At 38.1% G+C, this 13,842-nt stretch overlaps 1 protein-coding gene across 1 annotated transcript in view; it reads right to left on the bottom strand.

Annotated features, from left to right (window-relative positions):
* Nucleotides 1-8,797: 8,797 nt before the first annotated feature.
* Nucleotides 8,798-13,842, bottom strand: part of SGSM2 (small G protein signaling modulator 2) — a 232,215-nt gene continuing 227,170 nt past the window's right edge. Inside the window, exons 22-24 of the mRNA XM_018573651.1 lie at nucleotides 12,498-12,594; nucleotides 10,266-10,433; nucleotides 8,798-9,476 (exon numbers count right to left, since the gene is read on the bottom strand). Coding sequence (XP_018429153.1) covers nucleotides 9,388-9,476; nucleotides 10,266-10,433; nucleotides 12,498-12,594 — 354 coding nt within the window. The 3' untranslated portion in view covers nucleotides 8,798-9,387. The remainder of the gene's footprint in view (nucleotides 9,477-10,265; nucleotides 10,434-12,497; nucleotides 12,595-13,842) is intronic.

Here is a 13,842-nt window from a genome sequence, read left to right as displayed (position 1 = left end):
ACTGGGGAAGAAAAGAGAACTAAGGTATGCAAAGAATACAGAGCCGGCAATTATCTAGAAGTGTTTGTAGATTGTCATTGCTAAACATTTCTAAATGTTTGTTTGTTGTTATTTTGATGATATGGGTCCTCTTTCAGGGCCCTGTCACACCATCAAGAGTGCATTCCAGTGTGTTCGGCCTCTGGAATGCAACCCGGCCAGCTCACTTTGTTTTGGGGCGGCAGGGGGCGTGGCGGTGCATTGAACTCACTGGCACCGCAGCCACGCCCCCGGCCCACAGTGCAATCGCCGGCACCCGAACGCATGGCACGTTCCTGTCCAGTGCGATCTGCAAAAAATGCTGCATGCACTCTTCCATAGGCCGAACACACTGGAACACACTCTTGATGGTGTGACTGGGCCCTAAGTCCTGATAAAGGGGGAATTGCGCAAACCCCTAAAACACATTGGGGGGAATTTATCAAAGCTGGAGCAGAAGAATCTGGAGTAGTTGCCTATGGCAACCAATTAGCTTCTCTCTTCAGTTTGTTCAGTTAAGTTTTGGAAAAGAAAAGTGGATGCTGATTGGTTGCCATGCAGAGCTGCTCCAGTTTTTGTCTGCTCCAGTTTTGATAAATTCCCCCCATTGGCTTTTTAAATGCTGTTGTATCTTTATCAATAAAAACACTTTGGGTTCTTTTACGTCTGCTGGCACAAAGCTTTTGCTCCAATTTTATGTATAGCAACAGGGTCACTGTAAAAACTTCTACAATTTTCTATGGTATTGTACTGGAGCCAGTATAAACTGACCAGAAAATAACCCATTACAACAGATGCCACAGGTTGAAGGTTAACACTAGATGAATACTCCGATATTTTATGATCTCAGTGACTCTATACATACTGTAGTTGATTAAACGATATACTGTTAAACAATAGTAACATTAAAGCAAAGAATAACAAGACACAAATGTTTACTCACAAAAGTTCCAACCATGGTTTATTTATATTTTACATTTAAAGATAAATAGATCTGATTGATAAATGGCAGTGCTCGGGGAAGGGTAACATTCTTCTCTAAATGTAAAAAGAAAGCAACAACAGTGTACAATAAATGTTGGGCGATGTGCCCAGAGATTGGCACAGTGGTGGGAGAGAGATGTCATAAAAGATTGCAACTTTTATGTCAAAGGCTGCCATTAATATAGCCATAGGCATACTGAAAACATTCATATAATATTACAAAAATATCCAGCTCTTTATAATTTGTTAAAGTATGCACCTAAAATCTAAAAGACAGGAAGTGTCAGGACCAAAATGTAGTCCTGTACAGGCCATGTCTCATGTGCTCAAAATGTCTTGGGGCCTATTTATGACATCTCATTTCAATGTCATATATATAGCCACTAAATTGTTTCCAGTCATATTATCCAATATAGTGTCCAAGAAAAGTGAGAAGAAAGTGATAATAGAATAAACATTGGTGAAAAACATTGAAATGAAGAACAATGGTAAGAAAATATACAAATCGTATGCCACTTAGAGGGATGTTCCTTTACTGGCTATTTTCCTGACAAAATGTTTGGCAATAAAAGCAGAAAATGATTATAAATTGCCACGTTTATTTTCAAAATAGATTTTTCTAGGCTACATTTACGGTATGACTGAAATAAATAAACTAAAGTTGTCCAGCTTAGCTTTATAAAATACGCAATACTGAAATCTTGGCCTTTATAAATAAGCCCCCCTGTGTACACAGACATCTTTGGTGGGCTCTTGTCACTTTACATGCAGCCCCATACAATGTAGGGTAAATGGAATGATTTGATGCTGCTGGTAGGGTTCACTGAACCCTATACAAAGTGAGACTACTGAGTAAATAAGCACCTGGTTTCAGCACCAGAAGCAAATCAAGAGAGCCTGTCCTTTAAGTTGCATCCACTGCTGCCAGACATGTCCTATACAAGAGCCACAGACTAGGGGTGTATTTATAAAATGTTTCCAGAGCGGTTTGCTCTGCGAACATCTGACATTTACATTCGCATCACATTATGGCCACTACATGGAGCCGAGGAGCATAGGAATTAGTGGCCAAAATGCAGTGCAAATCTAAAAGTCAGATGTTCCCGGAGAGAATGTCTCTGTGAATGTTTTATAAAGACACCCCTAGTGCACACCCATGTTCGCAGAAAGAATATCTCTGAATGTATTATAAATACACCCCTAGTGCCCACCCATGTACGCAGAGAGAATGTCTCTGTGACTGTTGTTCTTTAAATACACCCTTAGTGCACACCCATGTTCACAGAGAGGATATCTCTGTGAATGTATTATAAATACACCCCAAGTGCACACCTGTGTTTACAGAGAGAATATCTCTGTGAATGTATTACAAATACACCCCTGGTGCACACCCATTTTGGCAGAGAGAATATCTCTGTGAATGTATTATACATACACCCCTAGTGCACACCCATGTTGGCAGAGAGAATATCTCTGTGAATGTATTATACATACACCCCTAGTGCACATCCATGTTGGCAGAGAGAATATCTCTGTGAATGTATTATACATACATCCATGTTGGCAGAGAGAATATCTCTGTGAATGTATTATACATACACCCCTAGTGCACATCCATGTTGGCAGAGAGAATATCTCTGTGAATGTATTATAAATACACCCCTAGTGCACATCCATGTTGGCAGAGAGAATATCTCTGTGAATGTATTATACATACACCCATGTTGGCAGAGAGAATATCTCTGAATGTATTATACATACACCCCTAGTGCACATCCATATTGGCAGAGAGAATATCTCTGTGAATGTATTGTACATACACCTCTAGTGCACATCCATGTTGGCAGAGAGAATATCTCTGAATGTTTTATAAATACACCCCTAGTGCACACCCATGTTCGCAGAGAGAATATCTCTCTGAGTGTATTATAAATACACCCCTTATTGTAGGGTAATAAAAGCTCATAGTTGGGTCAGATTAGCTCAGACTGCAGAGCTGCATGAAATTGACACAAGCCCATTCAGAATGACTGTACACACTAAAATGACTCCCCGCTCTGTATGTAGCTTTATTATACAGTATATGAGAAAACCACTAACACTTTTCTAAAATATGTGAATATGAGCAGAAGATCTTTTTTTATAAGGCAGTTTGACATATGAAGTAGATTTAAAGGCCCTTCTCTAAACAAGAATTATTATGAAAGCTTTGTATAGCATTTGGTTCAAAATTCATTTTTATTCATACACTTGTGACTTAAATAAGGGAAACATGTGGGATGCCATCATTGAGCTTTACATTTTTACAGCAGTAAAAACCCAATAGTGTTAGAATTGTCCTTTGCTCACTCTGAAAATATTAAGAAAGAAACATGGGTTGGACATACAGCTTGTCTATGACCTATCTTATTAGGTGGTAGTATTATGAATGTTTCCTGGTGAATCCTAGAATCACTTACTTTAAAGAGTTTACTAAAAGTGAAATCCTGTCTATAGTTCATTTTGTAACGGAATGCTTTACTCTGCTGCAATGTTGAGAAGAAATATCAAAATTTTGCTTCTAGTGGGAAATGAAAAGTGAATAATAAAGACTAAAAGGCAGAAAAATTATTCTAAAATTGTTCCTGTCCAGTGTCAGGGTCTTCCACAGTAAGAGTGGTTTTACGATAATAATGAGTACATCAGCCAGGGGTATATATTAATCAAGAAATGTATATAAAAATGTACTTATGGCAGAAAGGTGGTAAAGATATGGTGTGCAGATATAGTGGTAAGGTGACCTATATGAATTAGATTGTTCGTTCCCTGGTTACTGCCAGAGAAGCACATATGCTTAAAGTTGGTTTTATACCTAGCCATGGTCATAATGACCAACAAACAAGGCCACGTCCCTGCTCTACCTATATCATGGTTGGATTCACCTGTTTTACAAATTCTAGGATAATCTTGGAGAATTGAGAAATATAACATAGTGATCAATATATAGACAATTCACAGAGTTATTCACCCTGTGAATATCTGTGAACATTCATTTTGTGTGAATAATAACAAAAACAAATGTTTGTAATATATTTTCTTTTCAGGTCAAATGTATTGTGATGTAATACTGCATTATGGCCACTAGATGGAGCCGAGTGGTTAGTTCCTATGGTTCTCTGCGCCATCTAGTTGCCATAATTCACTATTACATTACAATACATTTGACATGAAAAGAAAATATATTTTAGGAATGTTTGTTATTGCCATTATTTGGCACAAAACGAAGGTACACAGATATTCGCAGGCCAAATTGTTTATAAATAGACGCCACAGTGTTTTGTGTGATGCTATTGTTCTCTGAATTGGGCTATATTCAGTCATGAACAAAAGAAGCATTACTGAGAAGATATGAATTAACTGTTTATTATAATGTACAGGTATCTCTGGTAACTGAATAAGGTAGCGAGCCTGCAGGATATTGACTGTATATTCTAAATAATACCTTTCATGGAACCAACATGCATGCCTGCTCATTATAGCTAAGCTTGCCTCTGGTCACATGTAACCTAGATTACGCCTCTGCAGTTACATGAGTGGAAGAGTTACCACTATCCCTAGAACTGCACTTGAAACACCTCAGTATGAATATTCAAAATCTGTGGATAGAGATAAGAAGCTGTGCCAAGGTATAGACTGCAAAGAGAATAAACCTTATCCAACACCCAGCAACATATTTTAAAGCGGTAAGGCTGAACTCTAAACAGCTACATGCAGAGTTGAAATACTTAAAGATGAACTGCTTTGTCTGCCAAACGATTTGCAGCTTATTTCAGCCATTCTTGTGACATGGAGACTCCTGCTCACTGCATAGGTAGGTAAGTGACCTCACAATTATATTACAAATAAGCAATACAGTTTGGTAACGGATCCACCCCCTCATTCTGATTGGACTATAAAGGGGAAGCACACCACTTCTGAGGTCATGCCATCCCCTTCTGTAGACTAGTTAATTTTGCTTGAAAATTTCATAGATTGCAACACACTGCTTTTCACAAGAGAAATGACTGACTTACAGTGCTGGTTCTACCTCTCAATCTATGTCCTGGTGTGCAAGGAGCTAAGGGAAATTAATATACAATTATGGAAATGGATTTCATGTACTTAATAGCAGTATTTTAAATTAAATAATTCTGTTGTAAAGATGACAGTCGGCTCTACAAGTTTAAACAGACTCCCGGCGGCAAAAGTCACCGGGAGTCTGTTTAAACAGCCCCGATGCTGGCGACGTACACTGTACGTCGTCAGTCACGAAGGGGTTAAAGAATACATATTTGGATTGAAGGGTGGTATTTTTTATAATTGGTCTCAATAGCACTATGCTTTGAGATAGCCTGCGCATGGTGGGTATCATTTAGTAGGGTTTAATTCAGTCATAATTTAGTTATTAAACCTTCAGTCTAGTGTTATTGTACTAATACACATCTTGATTTGCAAGAAGAGTATCTTGTTTCTGATCTGATGATGACTGAGTAATGTAAAACTAATTACATCCCAAACCAAATCATATCCTTGGAAATTAAAATGAAGACTTGATTGATCAAGTTCTAGGAGGGTCATATTGATTAGAGATGGTTAGAGTGACCTTCTCTGTATGTGCATAGTCAGCCTTTTTTCTGTGGGTTATAAATGCAGAAGACAACAAAGTAAAGCCCTGTGTCGGCTTGTGCCAATGATATCAGTTTGCGATGCTTCTGAGATCATTCAGAATTCATTGAAAGGTGCAGTTGACCTCCTTCTGACCTGCATTATACTTACTTCAAGCTGGTTTTGCATTCCCCTAGAGTTGTATAGGAATGCAAAACTCATTTGAAGCCAACAAAAGCACATTGACCCAGGCCCTAATATAGTTTTTCTGTGTTCAGTCATGTTGTTTTTACAAGAATGCATATTGCTATCATTCAATTGTACAATTAAAAGACCTGAATTGTATCTGTATAACTCCAGTTAAGTGGGGTCCTATCTGGGCATTGCTAAGTGACAGTTGAACTAGGCTTAAATCTCAGATAAATGAAATTGATTGAAGATTTCTGTTGTGCTTGTGTTAGGGCTGGTGAGATGAGAATATCTACATAGATAGAGTCTAAAAAAATGAATGCTGGCACCCAACATATTGAGACACTGTGTGTCATTGGATATAAATTTCTATTACTATCTCTGCTGATTGGCTCCTAAATGCTACCTGTATTTGTCTGCCCCTAGCTAATGTTGCTTTCTGAAAACAACAAATAAAAGTATTTCTGTGCTACAAAGATTTGTTGCTTGCTTTCGAAGAAGGTAGAACAGCAAGGTAGATGTGTTTTTAATACATTCATATAAGTCCTTATATCCGTTCATAATCAATGTATATTAGCAATATTGTTCCCATCTCTTTTGGTCTTTGCATCCATCAGTCTAAAGAAAATATATATATCAGGAGTATGAAAACACCATACTTAAAAACACAGCAGGTACAAATTTGACTGGTTCTGGTGGCATGGCTAGTTAGATATGATGAGCCAAGACATCTATTTTATATTTTATGATTAATGTTATGAGTAATGATTAATTAATGTTATTAAACATGAAAGTGCAGAGTCTAATGGCCATGTTTGAAGTCCAGTACCCCATAGTAACCAATCAAATATCTCTTAAATGATCACACTGTGAAAAAAAATAAAAGGTACAAGTCTGCTTTATAAAACTGGAGCAAAACTGGTGCTATTACCCAATGCAATCAGATTCACTTGAAAGATGAACTCCGGTGGCCAAGGGCAGTGGCTCAATTTTTACTCCATGTTTTAAAAGCCAGCTCCATTGAGAAACATTACAAACTTGCCTGTTTTCTAAAATGTTTAATTCTCAAATATATAAGTGATTAGAGTCGACAAAATACATATATTAGCAACAAAACAAATTGGCAGTACTGAACATGGCCGCATTTATTAAAGCAGACCTTTACACTAAAAGATCAAATTCCAATGCATCCCTCTATGTATGATGATTAATAATAACAGACATGTCAGTTGTGAAATGCTGTGATTTTGAAATACGTACACTTGCAAAGCATTCACTTCCTGCTTTGAAAGGGCAAATTACTTCAGTTTGGCAAAGCAATGCACACTGGGATTGGGACTGGGATCATCAGCAGATCATTGCTGGGAAATCTCATCTGTAATCTCACCGGATCTCAGGGAAAGGCATTTTCCTCCCCTGAGATTATGTGCATGGTCACATGTCCTAGTCACATGTGCCAGAAATCCAGGAAGTAATAGGAGAGCTAGTAATCTACCCTTAGTAAACATGGCCACTGTCAGAAGACTGGGGAAGAAAAGAGAAATAAGATATGCAAAGGATACAAAGCAGACCATTATCTAGAAGCATGTGTTTGTAGATTGCATTACTAAGCATTTCTAAAGGTGTGCTTGTTAGTATTTTAGAGATATGGGTAAAGGTCCACTTTAATGTTTCCTAGTTAAAAAAGGGCTGTTAAATGTGGATTGTGTGGGCCCAGGGCGCTTAGAAAAAAGTTTCATAAGCAGAGTGTTCTGAGATTTAACATCTACACAAAGTCATCCAGCCCCTGTGATGGAGGAACACAAAAGCAGCACAAGGTATAGACATAAAAGGCAAATGTCATAAATAACAAAAAGATAAAGAAAACACAGGAATATGGCAAGTCCAACACTGGACACACTATAGATCACGATGAGCAGCAGGGAAACTATATTTTAATTATTGATATGGTCCTTGATCAATGGTTTCGGGCAGCTGCCACATATAGTACTTCCATGTGTTTTTAGTTTATTGAGGTTCTCCAACTACAAGGCCTTTGTGTTGCCTACAGGAAATACAACCCAGGCCAAGTCACAATATGGAGGATTCCTTCACATTACTCTCATCAGGACAATTGGATAATGTTTATCTTAGTAAGACTGGATCATACTAAAACCAGGGATGTCATGGGTATGGGTTCAGTGTGACATATTGTCTTTTGCAAAAGAGGGTATGGTCTAGCAGCAACCTCCAGGCACACACATATTTTAAATAGCTTAGCAGGAACAAGACGGACATAACATAATTACATATATCAACTGATAAATGAAACACAGTAAAAGATCCTTTAGAACAAAGAACATGCATACAGCCATCATGCATCATGGCTGTTTCCCCACTCAGGCTCCATTAATTATCAAATTAGGATATGCAGAAATACTAGGAGCGCAAAACAAAAAACAGCAGCTTTTCCAATGAAATCCTCACTTTCCAGGTCACATGATATTGCCACATATGATGTAGCTTTCTCAAAACCAACAATAATCTAGTGGACGGCAGTTGAATAAAATATAAACTTTATTTTGCACGCCAGTTCTGTTTTTGATGTGCAGTATGAACCTACCAGGAGATGCTCTTCTTTGTAAAATAAATTGAATTCCTCCCGAGAAGGTCATTTCGCTTGCATGTTCAATACACAACAGCGTTCTAGTTCCCTTTATTATAAAAACTGTACACTAGGTATGCCTTTCTTGAAAATAACCTGAAACACCTTTGAATGCTTTTTATGTGACTTGGTCACTGCTAACAGAACATCAAATGATGTGACAATACATAGGCACTAAACTCCTGTATTCCCAATGTCCTGATGACGTGGGCTCCTACAAGAACTCCTATCTAGCAACTCCCATTCCTAACCAAGACACTAACACGATTCATGTGGCAGCCAGCCTTGATAATTTACTGATATGCAAATAGGCACATGATGATCCTACAAACATGTGTGCTCATGGGAGCTTGGTTTTCAGATGTCCTGTATTGGTAGCATATATTAACTTTACATCAAACAGCCCATTACATGCCATGGTGCTACTGAACAGCCCTTCATGACAATCACAGTGGGGTAATACAGAGATATAGCTGCATGCTGAACAAAAATATACAAAACATTTTTCAACATGATCAGTAAAAGGGTGGTCGATGACACAAATCTCCTGATAAGGTCAACAGAAACATGATTTTTATAAATTCCTTGGCCAATAAAGGATAGGAAATCAGTCTAAGAAGACAAGAAGGTTCATCCATTACTCCAGCAGCAGAGTTCACCGGTGCACCAACACCGAAGACGTTTAACATTTCTTTCGTGTCCCAGTGAAAAGAACCACACGTGTCAGAAATGCATTTTGTTTTATTTAATAAGGGCATCTGTCTTTTTATTTGAATTGATATTCTATTTTTCTCATAAAATGGTTAGAAAGGTGGGACTTTTCCCAAAAAGGTGGGTTTCATTGCTGCTGGACACAGTTGGAGGCCCTGTAGAGCACCTCTGGATGTTGATTCTGCTTTTCATAGTCTCTTAGAAAATGTGGAAGTTTTTCACTTGTTTTCAATGAGAGTTTGCACCTTATGTACAAGTTCACGGGCTATCCTCAGGATCAACTGTGCATCGTGATGTTCAGCCATTTCTACAAGAACAAGATGAAAGCACTTACATTAATTTAATCTACGGAAGCCAAAAGAATAAGGTGATTTGTTTGCTAAAAGTTACAAGAAACTATGGGGCATATTAATAAAGTAGTGAATGTCACACTCACCATTCACTGGTCATGAATAAATCACTGTTATTTTAAGCACCTACACCAGGAAGATTCATGTGCAGTGATGGTTTTGTGAATGTCAGATTAACTGCTTTATAACTATACCCCTATGTGCAATCTGGTTACTTTAAGTGCAAGTGCACCCTAAAATAATCAGATTTCAGTGCACTTAGCCTTTAGGTAAAGTGTTGAAATTAAATGTTTAAATAACTAACTGAAAAGAAAGAAACAATAAAAACTTAAAGTACAAGTCAGGAGTTCAATCTTAAAAATGCATTCAAGTATCTTAACTAGTAACAATAATGTACTTTATAACACACACAGGGACCATGAGGAACAAAAGTAGCCCCCCTCCAGAAGGAAGGACAGTGTAAGCACCAATTCAGAAATGATTTGAGGATCTACAGCTGAGTGATACACAAATAAGGTCCAGTATTGTTAATAGTTAGGGTACTTGAATGCATTTTTAAGATTTAACTCCTGAGTTTAGTCAGGATTCATCAAATCCAATCATCTATTGTCTTCTCAAGAAATTAAATTCCCCCAAAGCCCTGTACAATAAATAAATAGCATATCCCCATGTTTGTGGGAATTGTACTTCAGGATAAAACAGTACTTAAGTAGAGCTGTTGCAGCTTATCACAGCATACTGCTTACCATTAAAAAATTTGATGATGTCTGTAAAATCCATGTTGTTGTCTCGTACAATTTCTCGATAAACTTGTACCAAAGCTAAAGCAATGAAAAGCACAAAATGCTCAGAGGAGATGTGTCTGGCCGCCCATATAACTTCCCATACGGTAAACACATCTTCATATAACAGTTCTGTAGAACAGAAAGAGAACAAAAAGGGCATTGATTAACATGTGGAGGCAATGCAGAAAATATCACAAAAAAATACATTTCTCATAAGATTTATATAGCTAAACAAGTTTTTTTAAACCCCTATCCTCTTGTGGTAGACATGCCTCCCTTTCACCATCTTGGGAGAAAGAGGGAACTAACATGACATGGTACTTTCCAGAAAGATTGCCAGTAATGCATTGCCTTCTGTCATTCACCAGTAAGAAATATGACTGAAGGTAAATCTCTGTAGATCTGCACTCTATCTATAGGACATACTCCTGACCACTGCATTCTTTATGTTATATCTTATAGTACATACTTCTAATCAAGGTGTTTATTGTCTCACAGTTGCCAGTCACTCTATTTCATAAAGGTCTTTTAGGTTGTTTTCAAGTGCAGGGAAGATGGTGCACACCACTGATGTCACTGTAAACCTTAATTGCCATTCAACAGCCAACATGCTCATGTCCCTGCCCATGGACTGCTCACCACTGACATGTTTCACCTTCACAGGCTTACTCGTAGAGACCTTTTTCTTAGGTAGGCTGTAAAGTATTTGTAATGGAAAAATGATTGTGCTGAGTGTTATACATGTCTGTTGGTCTCTTGCTTCTGGCACTGTAATTATAGCATAATGTGTGGGTAAACTGCGGCATATGTGTGCTGGAGGGAGGGGGTGAGTACCTGTACCTATTCTCTGACAAAAAAAGCCCTGTGTTTTACTTTGTTATATTCCAGTCACTGCTGACACTGTCCTTTCTTCTGGAGGGTGGATATTTTTGTTCCCCATGGTCCCTGTGTGTTGTAAAGTAGCCATCTCTTGCTCTCATAATGGACTACAATCCCAATACAAATACATAAACTATACGCGAGATTGTAATTCATCATGGGAGTGAGCTTGGAGTGGTGGCTATTTTACAACACACACAAGGACCATGGGGAACAAAAGTAGCCACCCTCCAGAAGGAAGGACAGTGCCAGCACCAATTCAGAGATGATTTGAGGATCTACAGCCGAGTGATACACAAATAAGATACATTTTTGTTAGTAGTTAAGGTACTTGAATGCATTTTTAAGATTTAACTCCTGAATTTAGTGTCACTTTATTATTTAAAGTGTAAATCTGCTGTGTATAATCATCTCTTTGCTTATAATGTTACATTCAAACTTCAAGGAAGGTTTGACTCTGACTGATAGCTGGTTTCATAAATGTTTAGTGCTGATTAGTTTTACATAAAGGATGAGTTAAGACAAGTGCTGAGCAGGTAGGCTGTGATCCCAGTATTTTTTTAATTTTGGGGTTCAAAACAGTAGACCCTCCGATTCAATAATCTTGTATATAATCACTATATATAATGGCTATACAACAGAGGAAAACAATCCTAAAAACTAAAGATTGTAGCCAAAAAAAAGAGTAATACTTATTGTTAAATGTAAATGGTCACAGTGAAAAGAAGTGAGAGAATGCTGAAATATGCTGCCTAGCCAAAAAACAGTCACCACTTAGATTTAGCTAAGCAATAGGTAAGAGACTTCCACTGGATAAGTGTCATGATCTGGGGTTGCTTCAGTTGGTCAGGTCTAGGTTTAGCAAAGACCAAAAAATTAGGTCAGCTGCCTAACTGAACATACCGAATGACCATGATGGCACAGGCATATTCCAAGATGAGAATGCCAAGATTCACCGGGCTCAAATTGTAAGAGTGGTTCAGGGAGCATGAAACATCATTTTCACACATGGATTGGCCACCACAGAGTCCAGACCTTAACCCCATTGAGAAGCTTTGGGATGTGTTGGAGAAAACTTTATGCGGTGGATCGACTCTCCCATCATCACTACAAGATCTTGGTGAAAAATGAATGCAACTCTGGATGGAAATAAATGTCACATTGCATGAGCTTATCGAAACGATGCCACGGCGAATGTGTGCCGTAATCAAAGCTAAAGGCAGTCCAAAGAAATATTAGAGTGTGTGACTTTTTTTTGGGCCAGGCAGTGTATATCATCATGGTAAAAATATCCTCATGTGAGATATGTAATACCTCTTTTGAAATCAAGTAGGAACCAACGATAACAGAAGTAGAAATGAGTGTAGTCTCCATTCTGGTGCATGAGTTCAAACAGCTCCGAATCCAAAATCTGACAAAAGAAAATCAGTATCACATGTTAGATCCTCTTTCAGATCACTTCTTTGCTTTGTAAATGTGGACCTCTGCCATGACTGTAGTATGCTTGATGCATTAAGTAATGTAGGAAAGGGCAAAATGGACTCGGTGATCTAAAATGCACTCTACAGGTAAACAGTTGGGCAACGTGCACCTCACACATAATCCCAATCAGGTTACATGTCTAATACACAGTACCTAGGTAAGACAATGCCTCCAAGTATTATATTGAGTACACTTAATTACAGCTGTTTTGTAGTCTGTAGGGGTATTAAAGATTCTGACAATGATGACGTGTCTCAGCCTGATGATTCCAAGTAAAGAAATTCAATAACTATAATGTACATTCAAAAAGTTCCTCGCCAACCTATATCAAATTGCAACTATACCAACAAAGTAAAAAAATCATGTAAAACTAAATAAATACTATTGTCTCCTTTAAAGCGTAACTCCAGGCAAACAGCTAATTATACAAAAGAAATACATATAAGGTAGCTGTTTTATCTGCCAAAAGATTGCTTTTGTAACCTACTCCTAAGATTTGCACAGCTCAGCCATACAGCATAGCCCTGTGTGGAAGGGGAGGGAACTTGATTTATTTCTCTCATTCTGCTTTTTCCTCCAATCAGCATGTTCCTTGCACTACAACACATCTGATTGGTACCTTGTGCTGCTTCTTCCTCTTCCAGCCTGAGTTCTACTGTGCAAGGACTGCAAGCAACAGATACCAAGTCAAATTCAGATACTTACACTGCTTGCATTTATAAAGCTTCATTTAATGATATATTAAGGAATACAGAGTTGCATTTATTTGTGTCTTTTATATCTGTCTGGAGTTCAGCTTTGAATACATTAAGAATCTCTCTTTCAAGGAATGAATGCCTGGGTATTCTGCCAGTCCATGGTATGTTCTCCTGCAGGGTGACAATGTGATAAATTTCACCTGCAGTGTTGTCACACTGAGCAGTGGTGACTCAACTGTTAGTGCTGATAACTCTCCCACTCCCTACCAATCAGCAATGGACACATATTCAGTAATAAGATTATGTTCAAGAAGGGAAGGACACGTATTGACCAGAGCCAGGAGGAAGGTCCTAGAGGGTGCTCTGCATCACTTATTTAAGAAGCAGAATCCCCTTTTGGTTCCCTCGCAGCTCCAGCAGAATGAAGACCTCAATGATCCCTGTTATGACATCACAAAAAAAAGAATTACAATGCTCCC

This window comes from Nanorana parkeri, unplaced genomic scaffold, assembly GCF_000935625.1.
Source record: "Nanorana parkeri isolate BGI_ZX_2015 unplaced genomic scaffold, ASM93562v1 scaffold48, whole genome shotgun sequence".
Classification (NCBI taxonomy): Eukaryota; Metazoa; Chordata; class Amphibia; order Anura; family Dicroglossidae; genus Nanorana; species Nanorana parkeri.
The sequence above is the reverse complement of the archived record's forward strand: the minus strand, read 5'-3'. Positions and strand labels throughout refer to the sequence as shown.